The sequence below is a fragment of the Drosophila mojavensis genome, unplaced genomic scaffold (assembly GCF_018153725.1).
Source record: "Drosophila mojavensis isolate 15081-1352.22 unplaced genomic scaffold, ASM1815372v1 contig_16, whole genome shotgun sequence".
Lineage (NCBI taxonomy): Eukaryota > Metazoa > Arthropoda > Insecta > Diptera > Drosophilidae > Drosophila > Drosophila mojavensis.
In genome coordinates this window covers 568,688-591,816 of record NW_025318693.1, presented here as the reverse complement: position 1 = coordinate 591,816, position 23,129 = coordinate 568,688, and the positions used below count along the sequence as shown (strand labels likewise).

Sequence of the window (23,129 nt, the reverse complement as noted above, 5' to 3'; positions counted from 1 at the left end):
TGCCTTTCATTTTTAATGAGTTTTTATTTTCTACACTTTTGTATGCCGCTCTTTGCCCCGTCCGACTGTCTGGCTGTTTGCGTTGGCTTCCTCGACAGGGCGAGGACGAGGACGAGGATGAGGACGAGGGATGAGGGATGAGCTGACTGTTACCCCCTTTAGCCTTCAGGATGCATGGCGTATCCTTTGCGCTCACAAGCGTTTACTTTTCCTTATGCTTTGTGTGTCATAACTGCTGACTGTCAGCAAATTTGACGCTAAATGTGCTCAGGCGCTTTAAATATGTCGCACTGGCTTACCATGCGGTTGTCTTAATGTCCCTACTCCATCCCGTGTGAGCGTGTAGCTGTGTGGGTGTGTATTTAACGCTTGTCTTTGTCATGTGTGAGCCGGGCTATAACAACTGTTTATCTGTTGGCAGTTTGTTGTGATAATCTGCTGCTGCTGCTGCTGCTTGCTTTGTGTCAGCAAAAGGCCAACAGCTCATGATCCTGCGGTGCTGCTGCAGAAGGCCTCAAGCGAACAATGCTGAATGATTGCGTAACCACAGCCGTTACGCGCAATAAAGGACATTGCTCGCAGCACTTCAAATGCTTCGACATGTGTTACACTGCCAGTGACATGAATTTAATAAACAATTTCAGTTGTATTTGTATTAGTAAGGAATGAAAAGGCTTAGACTATTAGATACCCTATAGACAGTCGAAAAATTACACTAATATATTTATATTTCTGCATATATGATTTATGTATTTCTGATACCCAAATTTATACCCATTTGATTTGCATTCCCTTTTCAAATATCATATCCCTTCGTGTCATCCCTGCGCTGCTGGAATTTGAATTAAATTGTCAATGGACGACAGCTGAACGGTTCGACAGCTTAGCTCAGCTCATTGCACGAAATTGGAATGCAATTTGTTATTATTCCAGCTCAGTTATTCACAATTAGGATACCTGAATGTGTCAATTATCGATGATAGAGAAATGCATTTCAATTACTCCAGAGGCTGTTCAATTAAGGAACTAGAGCTGACAATGGGCAAAGTGCAACAAAGCTTATTGTGTGGTTAAAAAGCCGCAAGCTATTCCAAATTAAAAGCACTTCACTGATGCATTGTGCCGTGCATCGTTGTCTTCATTAAGACACCTGCACCGTCGCCCCGTCGCCACGCCGCACCGTCACTGTAGCGTTATATAATTACGGCTTAAGTACGTGCCCCGCCCCAAAGCAAGGAGCTTCAGTAATGGGCACGTTGTTAGCAGGGCAATCAATCTTGCACGAGAAATGGCCAAAGCACACACAAAGAACGGCCGAGAGAGATGGAGAGCGAAAAAGAGAGAGGACTAAGGAGTGAGCCTTGCCTCGGATATGAATTGCTGCAGGGAGTCGTTTGGCAGTGCCACCCGACTATCGCCATTGAATGCGAAACGCTTCGCTTTGCATTTTGCACGCATCTCGCACACTCCAGTTTGTTTGTTTGTGCAACGTGAATGGCTTTAAGTGCAGCCTGCCGCAACAAACAGCAACAAACGGCAACAGCATGGACGCATTGGAACAACGGCAGCTCGCATACACAAATGCCTGTAGCGGGGTGTTCCATGTGCTTCAGCGGCAGTTGAGCGCAAATGCAGTGCCTTTGCAACGGCACACCATTGAGAATACCGGAAAAGTGGGCGTGGCTGGCGCTAAACGCTTTTGCATCCGCCGTTGCCGCCACGCGAGGCGTCAAGCAATAATTTTACTTCTTTTGAGTCGAGCTGTTGAATCGTTTTAATGCTCGTCACCTGACTTGCTTTTGTATTTATGTATATCGATGCCCTTACGTAGGGCATAAGCGAAATGAGAGGAGCTCCGAATGGTTGAGCTCAGCTGTGTTGATAAAACGAGCACTTAATGTAATGATTTATTTATTTCGAAAATGATTTATTGACTAGAGTCAAGCGTAGAAAACCCAAAGAATTGAATTCTATGGCCTTCAAGAGTACAGCATATTATTATAATACAATAGTATCGACAACCTGATGAATTGAACGTATATATAATTTGCATATGAATAATTTTATGAAATAGAAAAGTATAATATAAAAGTTTAATATAATATATCCTATTATTAATATTATTTTTATTATTATTATATTAGTTTACTTTTCGATTTAGGAGTGACAAAAACAATTTGCCGACAAATGTTTTTAATGTTAATGCTCTATAGAAATCTTAAAACACAAAATATATTTCTAAAATTTAGCTCACTTTTCTATTGTTATTTATTTTGTCTCTTTATTTTTATTAAATTTTATTTATTTTATTTTTTCTAAGATACTGAAATAATTTTATTTATTTTGTTTATTTTATTCTTATTTTATTTTTATTTCTTATTATTTTTTATTTATTTTTAAATTTAAATTAGTTTATTTATTTTGTTTAATTTCTTTTTATACCCATTTATTAATGTATACTAGTTTTTTATTCATTTAGTTAATTTGCTGCATTTAGCTCTAGAAATTAACTAGTGAGTGAGCCCCTATGGCAGTATTTTCATGTGATATCTAGACATATAATTCTATTCTATTCTATAGTATTTCAGTTAAGTCTGTAATATTTGCAGCCGCTGTTTGTAGCCAAATTAAATACAGGCTGACTGAGCCAGCTGCTACAAATGTAGAGTATCTTCATTGTGGTTTACAATTTTTATGCAAAAAGATATGTTCTTGTTCCATCCCGTTATTTTCTTGTACCTGCATGTGCTGCATATTTTGCGGCGCTGCTTGGGGTGAAGCGGATGTGATTGCGTTTAGCGCTGGTTGACAGCCTGGCAATTTATGTGGCCGTCTTCCTGTATGCGAATTTAAACGGCAACTTTAAGCCGGAGTCCCGACAATTTCCAGTTCGTCCAGCCGCCACCCAAGTCACCCACAAGCCACTCCAATAATGCGCCCCTCTAATGCGCGACGCTTAAAACAATGGATCCATTTGCACAGCCACACACAGGCTGAAGTGCAACTCTTTGGTGTGCAGGGCGCACAATGGGTTGAGTCGAAAGTCAAAGAGCATCCGTTGCGAGCGCTGGGCGCTTTGACAACGTACTCGTAAATGGCAGCGATTTTGCACAAAAGCGACCACTGGAACAATGACAGGAGTCGGAGTCGGAATCGGAATCGGAATAGGAATCGGTCTCAAACCTAAATGCTGGCTGCTGCTTGTTGGCTGTTGGCCGTTGGCTGTTGGCCGTCGTCTGACGGTTGGCGGAAGTGCAGAGGCGACGAGCCACCTAATAACATTTTCCATCTCCAGCCACATTAGCAGCGGCCGAGCATTATAGCCATCTGGCTGTGGCAGCAGCGTTCCGCGTGTTCCAACAAATGTTTGGCCACCTTTTATATTACATCAATTCAAGCGCGACGATTGTGTAAAGAAGATTGTGGCGGGGCGGGGCTGGGCGGGCAGCCGCCATTCTGGTCGCGCATATTTTTTCTAAGCCATGGAAATATTCCATTGTTGTTTCTGCATTGCCAGCCCCACGGGGACCCAGCGATTCGTGGGGCTACATTGTCACATTGACTAACCGCCGCTCGACCGACCAGCCTCTCATTTTTCTCACTTTTTTTTTTTTTTTTTTTTTTTTTTTTTTTTTGTACTCAGTCTCTACAAGAGGCCTTTGGCGCTTTGGAGTGCCTTTGTTTTGTTGCTGCTTCTGCATCTTATTGTTGTTGTTGTTGCAGCTGCTGTGGTCGGTATGAATAAAGCCGCCTTGAGAGTATTACTGCGGCCGACTGTCACTGACATCGTGTCTCACGAAATAAATTTAATTGGTACAAGGACCGCAAAGCTTCCTAAACATTTCACAGTCATATGAAAGGCAGCCGCCAGGTCACTTATTTTGATTGCAACTCAAGCATATTATTGCCCGTAATGAAACAGTCCAAATGGTTCAATTTGTTGTCGACAGTTTACAAGTATTGAATTTAATTAAAATTATTTGAGGAGATCTAATAAAATGAAAGTGCCTTACGCTCTAATTGAACAAGTAAGAGCTCTCTAGCTTTTACGGGAATATCCGACTAGCAGATAGCCTGAAGCCTTAGTTAATGCTTAAATTATTAAACATTTATATAGTAAATAATACTAATTAAACATACACACATGCAACCAAATGCATTTAGAGTGCCTGGAGTAGATTATAGATTTAATTATGAGCACTGAATAGCTTTTACAGAGCGTAAGAATGAGGTTTAAGCAGAGAGAGACTGTTGTTCTATTTTGAATGGGAATGTGTGCATGTATAATTAGTAAGCCTCTAACAACAAAATCAATAGAACGATATTAATAGCTAAATAGGAATTCGGATGAGTTGTAAAATAATATGATGATGATTAAAATTTCAACACTCAATTTCCGTAAGCATTCATACTCAACTCAAATCGTTGTTCTAATCAGAAATACATACATGTATATATGTATATATATATATATATATATATATATATATATATATATATATAGTGGCAAGCACACTTACTCATACAATCAATACACACTTAAAATCTATTTCAATCGTTTCGGAATAGAAAAACGAATAATCTCAAACTGGTTATTTGACTCTTGATTGAATTACAAAGTCAATGCAGAAATTTCGGCTATTTACTCAGTGGTAATTGAGTAACTGTTAAGTGAGTAACTGATACGAGGGTGATTGATAACTGAGTAACTATTAAATGCGTAACTAAGTAACTGGCCTCTGAGTAAATTCAAGCTAAAGCCATATTTAACAGGCAAACAGATGAAAGGCAAATTTAATCATATAATCGCACATTCAATTGCTTTCAATAGTTAAACGTATTTATTTATTATAATTAAAATTCTGTTTTAATGCACAATGCCAATGGAAATCCCTTTCGTCTTCTATCCAAAAGCTTTGTATTTAAATATAAATAATTAATGTGTTGCCCTTATTTTTTAACTACAAATTTATCTTGTGTATTTGATGTATTTGATACAGTTTTGTATTTTACCTAAATTATATACATATATTTGCAGTACATACTAATCGATTTTAATTATTCTATTTACTTTCAGTTGCCTCGAGTCCATTGCGCAGTGCTCAATTACTAGCAATTGCAAATATAGAAATGTTTTCGCAGATTAAACTTTAATAATGAATCTAACCCCAAATCCTCGACCGCAACATTTGCCTGTCCGAATCTTGTGCCAGACTTAAGCAACATTTCAGCTTATCTCTGCTCTATGCATAATTCAACAGTTTGCCTGGCAGAAACCACACAAACACACACACACACACACATACACACAAAGTCAAATATCTGAAGATAGAAACCAGAAATGTGTATTGAAATTTGGTGATTTGTGCCAACAGAAAAGCAAAGCAAAGCTAAAGGAAAAGCAAAAGCAAAAGCAAAGCGAAGTGAAGACAAACTCAACTCGTTGAAACTAATTCGGGAGAGACAACAAATAAACGAAACGGACAAACAAACAAAATTTAAGAGCTGCCAAATGAGAATTGTAAATCATTCAATGCAATTACCTCGTTATCTTTGGCCACAGAGCGGGGCGAGCGAGCGAGCAACGGCCTGCTCGGTGTGGGCAGCGGAACGATCCTAGGATCCTGGCCGGGCCGCAGTTACATTGAGTTGTCTGGCATAAAATTGTGATTTTATTATTTTTGGCAGTGCGCCCAGAATGCGGCGCTTAGCACACTCTTAGTACACACACATGCACACACACACTCACACACACTAAAGGTCCCACATATGCTGGCAGCTTTCACATGCAGCGATAACTGCTGGAACAAAAAACAGATTGCGGCTGCATTCAACAATTGCCAAAAGGTAGCAAAAAAAGCAACAAAAAACCAAAAAAAAAAAAAAAAAAATAGAGAAAAGAATGAGCCGCGACCATAAATTATACGCAGTGCATAGACGGAAATTTTTATGGACTGTGACTGGGCCAGGCCCAGACAGCGTCGGGGCTCGCATTCTTTTTTCCTTTTTGGCTTTTTGGCGCTTTTAGTTAGTCTGTCTCTTTTTAGCCTCTTGGCATTGTTGCCGCAATTTTATCACACTTTGATAATCGCATGGCACATGCTTCACGACACGTCAACGGGCGCGATCACGCCGCCATTCGATTCAATTTGGCCGACGCTCGCAGTTTTACACTCGATAAATTTCAACAAAGTGTTTTAGTCACTTAACGCGCGACTTAGTTTCAGCCCCAGCTCGAAAAATTTGAATATATTTTCGCTTTTTTCGGCCTATATTTTGGGTTGCTTTCATTCGTATTTTCTTTTTATTTGGTCACTCGTCACCTTGTTGGGCGACCTTTTTCACACATTTTCCATCAAGCGTCACTTTGGCGATTTGGTTTGCTGCGCTTAGCGCGCAAATTATTTCACCTTTTATTCAATTTACTTTATCCACCGAACGTGACACTAATGTACGGTTACATTGTGCATACCTGTATATGAGCGCGCGCGAGTAGGTGTGTGTGTGTGTGCTGGTGTGTGTTAGTGTGGCATCCATACATCCGGCGGACCATGGGTCGACACACTCACCAACACTATCACGCACACACACACACAGAGGCAGCGAGAGAAGGTGTTTGGGGGCCAGCAAAATCCACTTTTGTTACATTTTTTATGAACACATTCGCAGGGACAAATAACCCGTAAAGTCAGTCAAATCCACGATAAAACCAAAATGCGCACACACACACACACACACAGCGCACAGAGAGATTGGATGTGTGTGTCTCAAATGTCAGTAAACGAAATGCTGCTGCATAGTTTTAGGCTGGCGCATATACAGCGCTACACACACAATACACTGCCGCACATAACGGTACAAATTCAGGCACTCACACGCGCACACATGCACACTTATGCCAGGCCACTATCACCGATGGGCCCTTTCCGGCCCCGAGGCGTCGACAACGCCAGCATCCATTAATGCTTTTTCCATTAAATCCCCAAATAGTGCCTAACTCACACACTCGCACATAGTCCGACCATTAGCCTTGTGAGTGTGTGCGTGCGTGTGTGTTTGTTTGTGTGTGCTCGTGCTTAACTAATACTTATACACTTGGCCAAAGCCATGCTACTACTACTACTAACATCCAACAGTTTCAATTTTGTCCGCTTAACACGTCCAAACAGTTCGAAACGCCGGCAATGACTGAACTGAACTTTGAATCCGTCTGCTACAGTGTCCAATGCTGCCAGCGTCGCTAACTGTAGCATCCTCAATCGCCAGACAGACTGCGCTGCGGCGTCGACAGCGACAGCGACGTCGACGTCAGCGTCGGCGTCCGCGTCTGTCGGTTGAGATTATCTCCATCGGCTATTGCCCTTCGGGTCGAAGCTGTAAGTGTAGCACATCGTCGCGCCATAATTGAACGACGCCGGCTGCGCTGCCAACTGCGACAGCACGCATTCTCTTTCTATTACACTCAATTCTCTCTTTGCTATCTATTCTGAGTTAAGTAACTGTAACTTGCATTGTTGCTACTTGTTCGCTGCGCTTTCATTACTTACGCTCTCCTGCCTTGCGACCAAAGGGTAAACGGTACATTCTGAAGTCAACACAAAACGAAGAGAGACTGCGCGAGAAGGAGAGCGCGTTACCCCGAGAGTTTACGCTATCTCTGTTATTCCTGGCTGATTGAATTATGAAGTTATAAATTATTAATGAGAATAATAAAGCTGACACAGACTTAAACTGTTATTAAAATTATTTATGTTTGCTTTTCGCTGAATTAATGAATAAAACGATTTACGGAAAATTAATATTTTCATTTATAAGTTAAATTTATTTATCATATATCATTTTTATTTTTCTTTTTACTTGCATAATATTATAAAGTGTAGAATATGTACATCAATTAATAATCATATAAATAATTTTTCTTTAAATAAAATGAAATTGTTGAAGTTTTTTAAATTTATGCAGCTTTTCAGCATTCATCAGCATCGCCATTGCCATCGCCATGGTCATTGTCCATTGGAGATTCTGGACAGCGGCACTTCATCACTTGTCTGTGGGCAGCTGCCACTATAAATCACAAGAATGTGCCACGCGCGAATGTCGCATTGGCGCCAAAAGTTATGCTACATAAAACACGACCTGCATAGCGCTTACCCCTGCTCCACGACGCGGCGCGAAGCTTACTACGCAACTTTTAGCGTAAAATGTCATTCACTATTCGCGGACGGCTTTGCTCTACGCTATTTATTTATATTCGTGGCGAGCACATGGAGAGGCAAGCACGTGTTGCTTCATGTCCAAAGTGTGCTCCCTGTTGTCAACAAGGCAACTGCGCATGCTCGCTCTTTCGACGCCGACAGCGGGCAGCGCGTTGGCAGCGCTGCGACAGCGCTGAAAAGTTGAAGGCCCGACCTACGACAACCAAACGAACCAATGAATGTATTGAATTCGACGCATCTGTATGAGTTAGTCGCTTTGTCTGTGTGCCTGTGCGTATGCCTGTATGTGTGTGTGTGTGTGTGCGGCTCATGGAAAAGAGAGAACATCGCATAGCCTAAAGCTGTCAAAGCGCATTATCATTTTCATATATCATACTTAATGCGGGATGATATTTTCATTTAGTTTGTGTGCTCGCATCATGAGAACACTATGTAAGTAAGTATATGTTAACTGCGTGTGCATGTGCGTGCGTGTGTGTGCGGTCTATAGCCACTAAACTTACCAAATACTTAGGTGAAAGCCATTCCTGCTGCCTTAAATAGGCATCATCTTCACAAGGCAGGTAGTCAGGGCAGGTAAATAAATCAGTGCATCTTCTTATTCAACTCAATCGGCAGGTTGAAGTTATTTGCTGAGTCATTAATAGCAAAAGGCGAAAAGCCATTCAACACTTTTAAGCGGCGCAGGTTCTTAATTAAATTTGATGGTATTTGGGGCATACAAAAACCTGACAAGAAAGACAAGGATGACTCGCTACATACATATACATACATACATATTCATATCCATCCATCACACATGAGCTGACAATACAACGCCCGTACTGATGGGCATCTTGACAGCCATGGAGTCGCGGGGCATGCTGCACTGTGCAAGGGGCAAGGGGCAAGGAGCCATCAGGCCATCAGCAAACGACTTGGCCCATTTATGCAAAGCTTTTAAATAAATTACAAAATTGTTATAATTTAACGTGCACGTCAGCTGCCTGAGGCATACACCCGGCCACACAATAAGGCTATTGAGGTCCTTCTCAGCCAAACAAATACAGTTGAGCGAGGGCACACACACGCATACACATTGTGTATGTAACTGTATCGGCGTCCTGTTGCTTTTGGTGTCTCAGCGACTCCTCTACGGTTTGCATTGTGTGCGAACTTGGCCAACACAAAACGAGATAATTTACGCAATTCGCTTATCTCGCCATTTAATTCGAGATTTACGGCTTTGCCAGGCGGGGTCGAGTGTCATTTGTATTAGTATGGGAGTATTTTAAAACGCCAAACTGTGACTAATGACCGCTTTTAAAAGCAAATCGGCATCTAATTTACAAATTCCATACATACATTATATGCATTTAACTCTAATTTGTTGCGATATACTAATGCCAATAGATGGCTGATGCCAATATCTAAAAAAAAAACTTTAAAATCAAACGATATATGCACATAAATGAAAGCATGCTTTACAATTAAAATAGGGTATAAAAAAATATATATATATATATATATATATATATATATTTTTTTTTTAAAGACGAATATTTCCAAATCAAAATAATCAAAAGAAGACATATTCTACTCGATCTTCCTAAAATATTAGGAACTTTTATGTTTACTACGTTACATGATTATCATAATCATTTCCAAAAATAATATAGATTTATATTTATTTATATAGTTAAAAATGTTTCAGATACATATTAATATCTCTTTAATATAAATATAAGTGTATTGAAAATAATTTGGTCTCAAGTGGGATGGAAAAAGATAATAGTAATATTAATTTTGCACACAAATCATCCACCATTAGCTTAAAACTTCTCATATCTCGAGTTTTTATACAAATTGAGTAGAGCACACATTAAAAGCGATCTACCCAACATTTGGTCTTTGATACGATTTGTCAAACACATTCTGAGCTCAATATTAAAGAAGATCCCTCGTATTATTAGCAATAAAAGGTCTTTTACATAAAACTCTCTTCTGCCGTATTTAATGCACGATAAGAATCAGACAGCTAAGCGAGATAATATTTTTTAATTGTTGGTAAGTGCTGAACTTAGCAGCTACAGCATTTAATATATCAAGTTAGGCGGCTTTGAAATCAGTTAACTTCAGCAAACCTGAAACTGACTAATAATCTGACATCAAAACAACTAACTCACCGTCAGCATAATATATAAATATGTACTCGCAGCTGGGCCGAAAGACAAGTCTGTCGCGGCGTTGCGTAGAAGCAAGACCAAACTATATTATGTATAATGAAATATATTAAGTGAAATATTAGTGAGTGCTCCCCATAGAGAGACAATGAGAACCCGGCGAAAGTCAACCCAGTTCAGATCAATGCGATATCCCATTGCTTCCGGTAAGTTTCAAGTAGAACATCTCAGAAGATGGACTGGGATAAACGCGAGCCGAAACTCGAGATGTTTACAGTGAGAACTATAAAAGAACCCAAAACCATGTCAACCGCTTAGCTGAGCATTAAAACTAAACAAATCAACTTAATGTACAGTGTCTAATTATTTCTGCGTAATTAAAGCAGTTAGAATTAATTATAAACAAGAGCTAGGGCGGCGAGCTTTATGACTCTTTACGGTCGCAACTATAAAAGCGTCAAGCTTCGGTGAGAAGAGCCTCAGTTTCTTCTCAGACATCAGTTTTAGCATTTTAATTCAAGTTCAGCTTGGAATATGCCAGTCAACTTTGTTGTGTTGTACAACTGTCTGGTACGAGGCCTGATTGTGCCGCCCATGGGATATTCTTACGAACCGGGATTTAGTCAAGGCGCGGAGCTAGCTGCAGTAGAAAATCCATCATCTATTCAACTGTTTTCCTGTCTGTATGGCGTTCGTGAATTACCTGGCGCATTAAACGTCGATGCAGATCGCCGAGTTTCTTTTCTCACCCTGGATGACCCTCATGAAAACTTGCTCGAAGTCAATAATCAACTGGGCGCCGTATATCCGAACAGTTTGGAAGTACCCAACTCTTCGACGGATGCCGAACTTCTCTCGGTATATCAGTACAGCACCCCAGCAACACCTACTCAGCCTCCTCCAAACCGCCATAAAAGGGGAAAAACGCAACTGCCACATTATTAAATGCCCCAAGTTTTCGGAATCCGTATACGGCAGCGACGGCGGCACCTGCTACGAGTTCCCCAATCAGTGCTTCATGGCCGTTGCCAGCTGCAAGCGCCACAATAATCGACTGCCTCGTAAGCGCTTACCCTCGACTCGTTGAGCTCTCTGCGTTGCTTTACTCAATTTGAGTTGATTCTATTTGCAGGTCTCAAGGAAGTTACTAAGAAGCACTGCGAAAAACATCTGAAACGAGTTGTTATCTAAGACGAAGATTTTTAAGGTGGTTAAGTCTAATTTATATTCTAAACTATAATTTGTAACCACTAGTTAAATAGATTTATTTCAGAGTAGTTCATGGAAAAATCGAAGTACATTAGCAAAAATTCTTAAAGTTTGATTGTCAGTCATAAGCATGAACATGGTCATCTCTCTTTATAAGTTCCTAAAAACTAGAAATATTAAACAATTGTTTTCTAATAAGTTTAACGCTCCTAGGTCAGACCCTTCATATTATACTTATAGAAACATATCCAAGAGCTATGAGCTCTTCTTCTTGAAAGCAAATTGTGTAATCAGAACAAATGAGTAACTTCGGTAAGAATATTATCCAAAAGAGAGATCGAATCGTAGAATTAGAAATTAATTACATAGATAATTAATTGTTTTGGAAAACATAATGGAGACTAGGTCTTCAAGAATTAGAACAATTCTCTTAAGAGCACAACAAATTGAAAGCTTTATCTTAAGAGTTCAGCAAATTGAAAGCTTTCAATGACAATATAACACGATATTTTAATTTGTTAATATATATAATAATGTTTATTGAGGCCATACAAGGCACTCCAGTAAACCCTTTGTGAGCTTACTGTCTACTTATTCTGCCCATTTGGGCGCGCCAACATGATTTTTAATTTAAAGCAAACACAACACCCTCTCTAAACCCTCCCGTAAGCTCGCTATCTATCAAAGTTTCCATATGAAAATATAAATTGAATAGAATTAATGAATCTATTGGCCTGAATGAAAAATATTGCATTTACTAGAACTAACAGTTTGTGTTCAGTTCAATATAAACTTTCTAAATTTTAATATCATATGAAAATTAAATTTAATTACGCACACAGACATACTCACACACACACACACACTATAAAGTCGCAATTGACATATTATTAAATTTGACCTTTCCGCATTGCCAGAAAGCGCCAGCCATACAAAACAGTCGCTTCCGCCTCCCATGGCTACGCATAACTTTCGACGAACAGCCCGACTTACTGCTGGGAACTGGAAAGTACAAAAACAGGGCCAGTTACAACGATAACAACATGGGCGAAAGTGTTGCCAGTACACGAAAACTTTTGCCAGGCGAAATTAAACGGGAGACTGGAGCGAGGGAGAGATAGAGAGCTGAGGGGAAGCAGAGGTCGTTGTGGTAGACTGTGGCATGCGAAGTTGAGTGGTGCAACCACAGTGGCCTAACCCAGGCGGGTGGCCAACAAAATGCTCTCACAAAACCGCATCATTATCATGAGCGCAAGAAATAGAGCAGCGCCTGCCAGGACGAAAAAGAAGTCGATGTAGATGTAACAGACTGCGAGGAGCTGCCACGGAACAGGAAGTGTTTGGTTGCGGCCAGCCCAGGACAGCAATTTTGTGGGCATATCGCGCAGCTTGTTATATCAATGCTGGCATAAAATTTAATAAGCGCTTTATTATATTATAACAGCAGCGAGAGCAGCACAGGCCAAACCAGCCACAGCAGCAGGAGTAACAACAACAACAACAACAACTAGGACAATAACTACACGCAGCCTGGCAGCCATGAGCCAAAGTTCGTTGGCAAGCCAACCCGGACACTTGTTGAATCTGCTACAGCTCTTGTACCACATGCCCTCCCCTCTCCACCCCTCCGCCCCTTGCTCCACCTCTCTTAAGCTGGCAAAAGTGTTAATTGTTTAAGGTAAAATTTGTGTAGCATAATTTCGGGCGTGCTCCGCTCAACTTTTGCCTGTTGGAGCTGAAAGTTTTTAGACCAACCACAACCGCCGCCCACTCGTTATAATTATACTATTAGATTTTTGGCAGATTTTTGGCGCGTTGAGCTGGCAAATTGGGTGCCGCATCTGCAAAAACTGCTAAATTATAGTGAAAACTCGCCCACTGCATTTTCACTTTGAAATGGGTAAATCAGGGTACAAGGGTTTTTTGAGAATGTATGTAACAAACAGTTAGAATCGTGGCTGAACCCATAAAGTATATGTATATTCTTCAGCACGATGAGCTGAGCTGATCTAGCTGTGAATGTCTGCTTTTGTCTGTTATTTTTATCCGCCTGTCTATATAAACGTAACAATTTCCTATGCCATAAAGCCCAAATATGAAATCTTAATATTGAACTGGTGTATACCATACGCCATAATAGCTTATCATTTAAATATTCTTTTTTTTTTTTTTGTTCGAATAATTATTTGAGTTTCCTACTTTCGAAAAACAGATAATTTGCCTTGACTTGTTAAGCGCAACCTAAATACCGCAAGAGCTGGAAATTTTGCTGTATAGAAAATATATTGTATATAATTTTATTTTTCGATCTTGGATAGCTCTTCCATTTTGTACTAAATTTCCTAAGCATTTTTTTGTAAATTGTATTTTGTCAAATATACTCTGATTTTTTTGAACAATCTAGATCTAGAAGAAAAGCTATGCTAGAAATACTGTGGAAATTTCGTTACTAAGTAACTTGTTTTATAGAGTAAGGCAGGTACTGCATAAGCGCAGTCGATGTGTAAGCAGAGCGAGTGCTTATACGTGCGTTTGGATGTGTAATAATATGTGTCTATGCACATGGTATAGCTCGTAAATAACTGTTGATAATTTCTAGATGTCTGCAAATATGTCTCGTATAATCACACTCTGAGAACAAACTCAGTCGGGAGCCCATTACAACGGCTCTTTAATGAGTTCGATTAACGATCCCCGACCTTCTGCTTGAGTTCTATATATTGTCTTTTGTATAAGTATTGGTATGGTATGGAATTGCTTACATTCATTGACGTGAATATGAATATGAAGACTTTCTGAGTGTATGCTCAGTTAATGATTCTTTCAGCTCAGAGCTTCTTTTGCATTCGTGAATTGAGTGTATGCGTGAGAATGAACATGTGAAGACCTTTAGAGCGTATGCTCATTTACCGACTCTCATTGTGCGAACGTCAAGATCGACTCAAAGAGATCAACAGAAAACAAAAATTCAAACATAAAAGCCTTTAGCTCAGAGCGAGAACGAGGCAACAAGATATTATATATAATAAAACAAAGCATACAATGATTGGAATATCAATTCAGAATTCAGGGCATCTCCTAGTCAAACAGTCTTAACTAGAGCGCTTTTACTTCTTGTCTATCTATTTGCTGAGCACGGCATTTGGAATATTTTAAAGCAGAGCAACTAGTCTACGATTAACGTGGCAGATATTTGCATACGCTTCATTGGGTTTCAGTGCGGTAACAGTTGAATTATTGTCGGACAGTCGCAATTCACCTTCGCAATGTACCTCAGCCACACGGCGGGCGACAAATTGTGCTTCACTCATTAATCATGCACGCAAAGTCTTACAGCAGCAACATAAGCATATCCACCGAGCATCCATAACGAGATGCTTAATTAAATTGCATTAAGTTGGCTTTGGGGTTTTCGGTTCAGCGGGCAATTGTTTGTTAATGAAAGTGCCATAATTTATGCAGGCGCTGATTTTAATTCATTGCTGTGGCTTTAACATTTTGCAAATCCATTTTCCATTAAACACACGCAAAAGCAAACACAAGCACACACACACACACATGCGGCTTGCAAGCTGGGTGGCTGGGAGGCATCTTCTCCTGGTGTGGCAATTATTGACAACGACTTGATGGCGTCACGCAATTTCCGTTGATGCGTGCCAATGCAATTATGAAAATTATGCGCCCGTATCCTGAGTGCGCCGCCTGCACTGGCGTCCTAGCTGCTACTGGCTGCCTCCTGTCTGCTCTCTGCTGTCTCCTGTCGGCTTCACAAATCAGTCAGGCGCACTGATAATGTCAGGCGTAGTGGCTTAGCAGAATGCAGAAAAAGAAAAAAAAAAAACCAAGAGAATGCATAGCCTGATTATGGCGCAAACCAAACCAAAACCATTCTTCAGATGACATCTGATGAAGGCTGTTGATGCGGCTTTTGTGCGTCAAGTTGTAGTTGACTTGAGCCTGTAAGCAGTGAGAGATAGACAGAGTGAGAGCGACAGAGAGGAAGCGAGATGGCAATGGATGGCAAGTGCGTGGGGAAAGAGAATATCTATCTCTGTGAGTGTATGTATGTATGTATATGTTGCTTGGCAAGTGAGCTTCAGTTTCAATGGCATTTAAGTGTGCCGTCATCATCGTTGTAGTTGTTGTTGTCCTCTCCGTCCTTTGTCTCCGTCCTCTGTCTCCCGTCCTCTCTCGTCTGTCGTCCTACGGCTGTTGCATTTGACACATAAGTGGTCTTTAATGATATCAAACTTCATGCGTTGCTTTCATTGCTATAACTGTTGGCTCCTCTTTTGCTCTCGACTTGTACTAACCGCAGCGCCCCATCCCGCCCCAACCCCTACCAGCCCCTCTAGTTAGCATGTCAAACTTTCCATACTGCTGCTGTCACAGACTCCTTTCATCTGCAGTCTTGTACATGAGGAGATAAAAAGCCCCAGACAAGCAGGAAAAGGATTCGAGTTTATGTAGGCGGCCCATCATCATCATAATGCTCATCGAAATAATTTCCAGTTGCGCTTACATTTGATGAAGTGTATGTGATTTATGAAACACACGACTCGCCCAAGTCAAGAGTCAACAAGAGTCAAATTATGACAACCCCTCCCCATGGCTATATTAAATCATATTATATTATCGTAATTATTATTCTCTCATGGCTAATCCGTTATTTGCCTTAAAGTCGGCAAATTTCCACGTCTACAATCTGAAAGTTTCAGGCAATTATTGTGTTAAAACTTTTCAGGTAACGCAAAAGGTATGTCACTACGGAATACCCTGTATGCGAAATAATGGATGTAATAAATTTATAAATTTTGCGGCAAATTAGTTTAGTTCTCTGATAATGTTATCTGTGATTTTCGCCTGGCAATCGCCTCAGCATGCGGAAGTAGTCCATGAGCGAAATGCTCCATTGTTATGGCCGCTGAAAGTCGTAGACCTTAATGCGGTTTGCGGCCAGTGGGCAACAGCTGGCGGCGACCCTTGTGAATTTGAAAAGTGCTTAGCCATGACAAAACCTTTTTTCCACTTAAAGGCCACTCGGCTAGAGCCGAGAGTAGGGGGTGGACTGGTATGGGATGGGATGGGATGCGGGTGGTGTGCGTCGGTTCGCGCCCAAGCCGCATTATTTCCAAGCGCCTGGCCAGCAGCTACATTCAATGCCAGTTTTATGCGCGTCCGTCTCGAGCTTTCCTTGCGCGCCTTTTCAATAATGAAAAAATGTACGAGCGCTGAATTTTCAAATGATATAAACGTGGACGACAGGCGGCGAAGCGGGGCCGAGCTTAGTCAAGGCAGACAACTACGACAGTCGCAAAGGAAATGGGCAAAAGCAAAGTTTGGAAAGTGGACGTCGAAGTGGAAAAGGCAAATTAAATTATTTCTCATGAAAATGCGGCCATGGCGGCAAGGAGGACAGAGCGACAGGCGGCGAAGTCGACTAAATTGAAAAGCGTTGACGGAAATAAAACTAAAATGCGTTGCGCGTGGAAAATTACAATTAAATTGACTTTAGCGACGATGCGATAAAAGTAAATTAGCATAACTTATGGAACAACCAATCGAATTGTCGCAACGCAATGCAGACATATACATACATATATATATACCTATGTATATATAGTATGTATTCCCATATCCCGTCTTTGAGTCACTTGTACCTGCCTGCTTATCCTGCTCCTGCCTAGCTCAACTGGCTTTTGTTATTAATGCCACTTGGCAGCTTTGCCTGTCCACTTCAGGTGAAGTGGCCGCTGCACCTGCACCGAGTTACTGCAGATGCCACCGCGCCCACTCCAGGCGCACCCGCTACTTGTCGCTGCAGTGCGTCTTATATTTCTGTGAGCATAATAAAGTGCAGCAGTCAACCAGGCTGGCAGACAAGCAGCCCGAGTCGAGGGTTTTGGGCCAGCAACAAAGCGTAAAATGTGAATAGACTTCATGACTGCAGCTGGACTATGAAAAAGTTCAAGTTGGGCGCGTGTCGGGCATGCAAAAAAAAAAAAAAAAAAAAAAAGGAATGAAAAACAAAAAAAAAAAAAAAACAAACAAGTAAAAACAAAAGCAGCAAGCGTGTCCTGACTGGATAATTGAAAGCAACTTTGAGACTTCGCCCGCATGAAATTGGCTACAGCTGCTCTCCCCCTCCCCCTCTCTCTCTCTCTCTCTCTCTCTCTCTCTCCCCCCTTTTTCTTCGTTTTATTATTTGCTACCATTGTTGTTACTGTTGTCGCTAGCATTGTCTTTGCTACATATAGTAGTTGCTCCACACGGAAATTGAAATGTCAAGTGCGCTGTCATGTGTGAGCAAACGGAGCCGAGGGCTCTCAGGTGCGGGTCGACATTCGGGCCAAACTGCATTTAATGGCTTCGGCTGGCAACCCGCTCTCGCGTCAGCTGACGCCACTCACTATAATAATGGCCTTAATTGCCAGCAGAGCTCGAAACAAAAGGCCAAAGACAATATTCATTAAGCAGAACTTTTAAGCGTTCACCTTGCGCCTATCATGTACGTCCGTTCAGCCGGCAGCCAATGATCCTGGCCACACGCCACGAGTCGCGCCTGAAATGCTGTTTGCCTAATGGAAAATACGTGCTTCTGCATAATTGGATTTTTTGATTTCGGTCGCATTCCGGCAGTTAAGAGCCACAGAATGCCATTGGATAATGTAAAATGTTTTCCAATGGCTTCACAAATGGCCTTCAATGTCATACACGGGTTTTGGGGGATTTGCTGTGCTACCTGCAACAACAAACACTTGGCCAGTTGACAGTTAAAGATCAGCTTAATATACTTTGTGATAGTTGAAGAAGTGAGAAAGGAATTACAATTCAATCAGTATTAATAAAGACATTCACGAGGTGACAAGGGCATATTAAATTGGCCGGACTACTCTCCGTCCATCTATCTATTCGTATTGAGACAAGACATTTGCTATTGAAGCAAATGGCTTGAAATTTTCAATATATACTCCTCATCTAAACTTATAAAACTTATTCAGATACGCCGATGCATTAGACTACTAAATATTTCCGTATGTATATTAAGTGACAGTTAATTGAAAATTGATATATATGTGCACGCACTGAAAACCCAAGATCAAAATATATCGCGATAGTTACGTCCATTCGAAACGTGCAACTCTGAACAAGTGCTCGGCTTCTAAATATAAAATACTATGACCCTTAGGTGGGCGTGGAATATTGAAAATAGCTTTTAATAGCCTGAATAACTGAATAAATAGAATTATAAAAATATACTGGAATCAAAACTTAGATTCAAAATCACTGCTTCCAAAATTTATGTATATCTGCTTCTTAAAGACGTAATAAACTGGATAAAGTCAGGTATTCCAAAATTTTCGAAAGTTAAGCTACTCCACATCGCATCCTAACTCGTTCACGAAAATTGCTCTTAAGACTTACTCAAATTTAGAGAAAACATGTTGGGAAAAACACAGCAGCATAATAGCTTCATATTCTTTTGGAAAAATATCTTGGATAACAACCTTTTTATAGTCGATTTTTATATAAAATGAAGATCGAAACCTTTAATAGTATGCACAGTGGAGATTGCTTTAGATATGGCCTACGATATTCGGTTGGCACTGCTATGAGGTGTACTTGCCAGTTGACAAAAGGCAAACATGACAAATACCCGAGTGAAAGAGACAAGGAAAATAAAGGTGACAATTTCGAGTATATAAAATATATATGTGGCAGCTGAGTTGTGCTCTTTCGCTTCGCACTTATTTCTATTAAATGTCGCCGGGACACATGTTGGTTAGAGTTTATTGCAATTTACTGACTCGGCACGTGACAAACGAGCCACACGTTTCGCTCATTGTACGCGACAAACGGCAAAGAGACTGACGCACACAGATCACACATACGCAGCGTTGCCCTCGCCTTACCCACAGCAGTTGGACATTTATCGTGATGTTATTTATGGCTCACCAGCAAGCTCACGATGTTGCCAATTTTTTGTCTCGTCTTAATAACAATGCATTAATTTGGTGAACAAGCTTAGAGTGCCAACAGCAACAAAATATTACAGAAAAGGGCGCAGCCCAGCACAGCAGCATCGATTGAAAAGTGCAAATAAATCATAACATGGATTATGATATGACTAAACATATTGACGTGGTCTTAGCTGCCATAGAGGGACAGTCCATGTTGTGAGCTTACTTGACAGCTTCTCGATTTGTTTTCTCTTGTTTGAACAACCAACTGCAGACCAGGACAAAGCAACACACACACACACATACACACACACACACGCACTTTTATACATATATATAATCAAATCAGAGCAGAGGCATTGTTAGGCATACTTATGATAAGGTAAATATGGCAGCCTGTTTGCTTTCCTGTTGCTGTTTGCTTTTCATAAAGCACAGTCTGCATGGATAGTTATGCTGCCTCGTCCTGATGGCTGAATATGCTTACTCCAAATTTAAACACAAATATTATTAAATATCATAGAGTACAGCTGCTGGTTGTAGATGTAAACATCTGGAAGCCTTTTGATTACTTCTCTCTAAAATTTAATTTGACGACTGTTCTTAGTTAGACAATTAAATGCGGTTACATCTATAAGATGTTATACACATATGTAAAATTACATATACAAAGGCATATTCTTAGTAGATAAAATCTATCAAAACACTTTTTTGCTACATTAAGTTACACAAATAATCAGCTTAGGTTTTCATACACTTACAAAGTGAGGCAGTTTCCAAAATTTCATTTAATTGCTAATCGGTTGTATTTACGCTTAAAATATTATGTTTCAAATGTAAATTGTTTAAATATATTTACTTTCACCTTTAAACAGTTAAGCCATTCATGCAATGAGTCAATAAATTTGGCTAATTATGCTAACAACTCAATTAGCTCAAAGGAAAACGTCGCTTTGCAGTCACCTCATTAGGGCACATGAGTATTACAAATGCCCAAAATCAGGCAGAACTTTCACTATTTATATATGGGTTAAGCTAATCACTGGCTTCAGTTGAACAAGTGCAATGTTGGCCAAAAGGTGGTTCGCTTTGGGGGCTCTCTGCCTGTTAGATGGAGTGTTCTCGCCCGCCTCGGTTCTCGCCGATAGCAATGCATTTTACAATTTGAATTTTGTTCAGGACTTATCACTTAATTTGCATTTGCGGCATAAATTCAACGGCTTGATTACATTTTCGGACAACCGAAAGCTGGTGAAGCCATTGGTGGAGAGCCACTATTTCGTCTCACTGGAACGATTTCTGGCAGTGACTCTGAGACTGCCGCTCATCATATATGGCCTGCAGAGGACCATTCCTGAGCCGGGTATCATAGCCCGGAAAACTTTTGTCTTTTGCACCGTGCGCAACCTGAGGGTAGAGCAGGAGTCCATGTTCAAGGTTGTCCATAAGATGCTGGAAGGTCGTCACGATCTGCGCATTCTCTTTATTCTCAATCCAGGCAAACCGCACCAACCCTCAATGGAGGAGATATATTTATTCTTTCGTTGGTGCTGGCGCTATCATTTTATCAATGTCGCCCTAACTTATCAGCGGATCATACAGAATGACAATGACAACTTTTCAACGTATGACGAACTCTTCAGCTACACGCCCTTCCCCAAGATCAGCATTCAGAATGTGACCGACATTGGCGTTGCTTTCAAATGGGAAGCCGTAGACGTCACTGATGTGAAAGGCTACGAATTTCGTGTACCCGTCTTTCAGGATTATGCATACGCATTCCTGGTAAGGGAGGCGCAACATTGGGATCGAATACTATCTAATATTATGTTTACATTATCAGCTGCCAAATGGTAAGATATATGGCATCGTTGGTAAACTTGTGGCCGGATTCATAGAGCATTGCAACGGTACTCTGCGCGTCGAGAGAACACCTGATGTGAACCGGTTCAATTACCACAATCGCACGTTAACGTGGCCAGCTCGCGGCATTATCGATATCGGCGTACATCCGTTTACGCAACTGATACAGAAATCTGACGAGGCTGAAGGCATTATAGTCATGTCTCCAACGAAAACTTGCCTCATGGTGCCCGTCCTAATTCCCCGTCCGCTCAACAGATTTATGAGCTTCGTTGTCCTTAACAATGGAGTTTTATTGGTGGTGATATTACCATTGCTGATGCTTGGATGGCAGCTGCTTGCCCGCAACTGCTCTAAAGGATTCTTTCTGGCCTTCGTCCTTTTCAGCATGCAGCCGGTGAACGAGAATCTATTCAGACGCCTCAGCAATGCCTACAAAATGGTGCATATGGCCATCCTGCTCAGCTTCTTCATACTTTGGAACAACAGAACTGGAGCTCTAACGCGGGCAATTAGCCTGACTAGCACGCCACAGCAGATTCATACTGTTGCAGACTTCTTACGGAGTCCACTGCGCATCATGGTAACTAAAGCCGAAGTCGAAATGTACTTCAAAAACGAATTGTTACCAAAAGCGCTGGAGCCACGCCTCCTCGTCGTCAATTCGTCCACTCTGATGCAGCACCGGAATAGCCTCAATACCAGCTATGCTTATTGCGCCAGCGAAGGAGCCTGGAACATTGCCTCATTCCAGCAGTCTCGGCTTAATCCTCCGCTGTTTCAACTACTGAGCCAAAATTTCTGCACTTCGTCGACCATTCTACATATTCCCATGGGTCGAAACTCGCCGTTTAGGGACGCATTTTTTCGGTTCTATATACAAAGCCGCCTGACTGGAGTTTTCGAAAGATGGAGAGCGGTGAGTTTTAAAAAAGCGGCACATGCGGGCTTTATTCAGGTCATTCCGGAAGACAACTCATTTGTCAGCATGAATGTGCAGGATTATATGGTATTTATAAAGGGCTATTGGATATGCATTGGCATCTGCGTCTTGAGCCTGATATGCGAGATTATTTGGAAGAATCGCGTACATTTAAGATTTCATTGGTAGCCTTACTGACGCATACTTAACCAACGTGCTTGAAGCTTGAATAGATTCATTCTCTTGCTCAGTTTAAATACATAATTATTATATTTATATTGCATACATAATTATTATATTTATATTGCATTGCAGTCCATTTTGAAGTTGATTGAGAAGCAGATCTAGTAGATTTAAGTAAGTGTAGATCTATTCACATTTCCCAAAACCCATTATTTTTCTGCATCTTAAAGCTGTACGAAATCTGTAAGTTATATATTATTACAGTAGAATCCGTTATAACGATGCTCTATATACCCACAAAACGCAAAAGCCGTATAAGTTTGCTCATATAAGTTTTTCTGGGCACCAGCAATTTCATCGTAATAAGCGGCCTGTATAAGCGGAGTCGCTATATTCTGATTCTACTGTATGTCAGTGTTATTTGTTGCCTCTATTATTAAAGCTTTTATAAAGTATATACCATATGTTGAGATATAACAGCAACCAAACAGCGGCATAAAAATCTCACATTCTAGCATTAACTAAAAAAAATCAAATCACTTGCCGGATCATCTTGATAATTATAGTTTAAAATATTAAATAATTTAGCTTTTATTTATAATATATTTCAGCC

The 23,129-nt window shown here is 40.7% G+C and overlaps 3 protein-coding genes across 4 annotated transcripts in view; 2 read left to right on the top strand and 1 right to left on the bottom strand.

The window, feature by feature from the left end:
* The window catches only part of LOC6573851 (Down syndrome cell adhesion molecule-like protein Dscam2), a 36,898-nt gene extending 29,669 nt beyond the window's left edge, over positions 1 to 7,229 (bottom strand). For both annotated transcript variants that reach the window (XM_044007276.1, XM_015167149.3), the window contains exons 1-2: positions 7,128 to 7,229; positions 5,544 to 5,653 (exon numbers count right to left, since the gene is read on the bottom strand). The gene's annotated coding sequence lies outside the window, so the exon portion shown is untranslated. The remainder of the gene's footprint in view (positions 1 to 5,543; positions 5,654 to 7,127) is intronic.
* Positions 7,230 to 10,327: 3,098 nt separating this feature from the next.
* On the top strand, positions 10,328 to 12,428 carry LOC116804509. Its single transcript, XM_032732396.2, has 2 exons — positions 10,328 to 11,439; positions 11,511 to 12,428. The coding sequence occupies exons 1-2, from the start codon at positions 11,100 to 11,102 to the stop codon at positions 11,567 to 11,569; spliced, it is 399 nt and encodes a 132-aa protein (XP_032588287.2). The 5' UTR covers positions 10,328 to 11,099; the 3' UTR covers positions 11,570 to 12,428.
* Positions 12,429 to 20,613: 8,185 nt separating this feature from the next.
* On the top strand, positions 20,614 to 22,522 carry LOC6573853. The gene is made up of 2 exons (XM_001999876.2): positions 20,614 to 21,333; positions 21,392 to 22,522. Exons 1-2 carry the CDS (start codon positions 20,614 to 20,616, stop codon positions 22,520 to 22,522), a joined length of 1,851 nt encoding a protein of 616 aa, XP_001999912.2.
* The last annotated feature ends 607 nt before the right edge of the window (positions 22,523 to 23,129 follow it).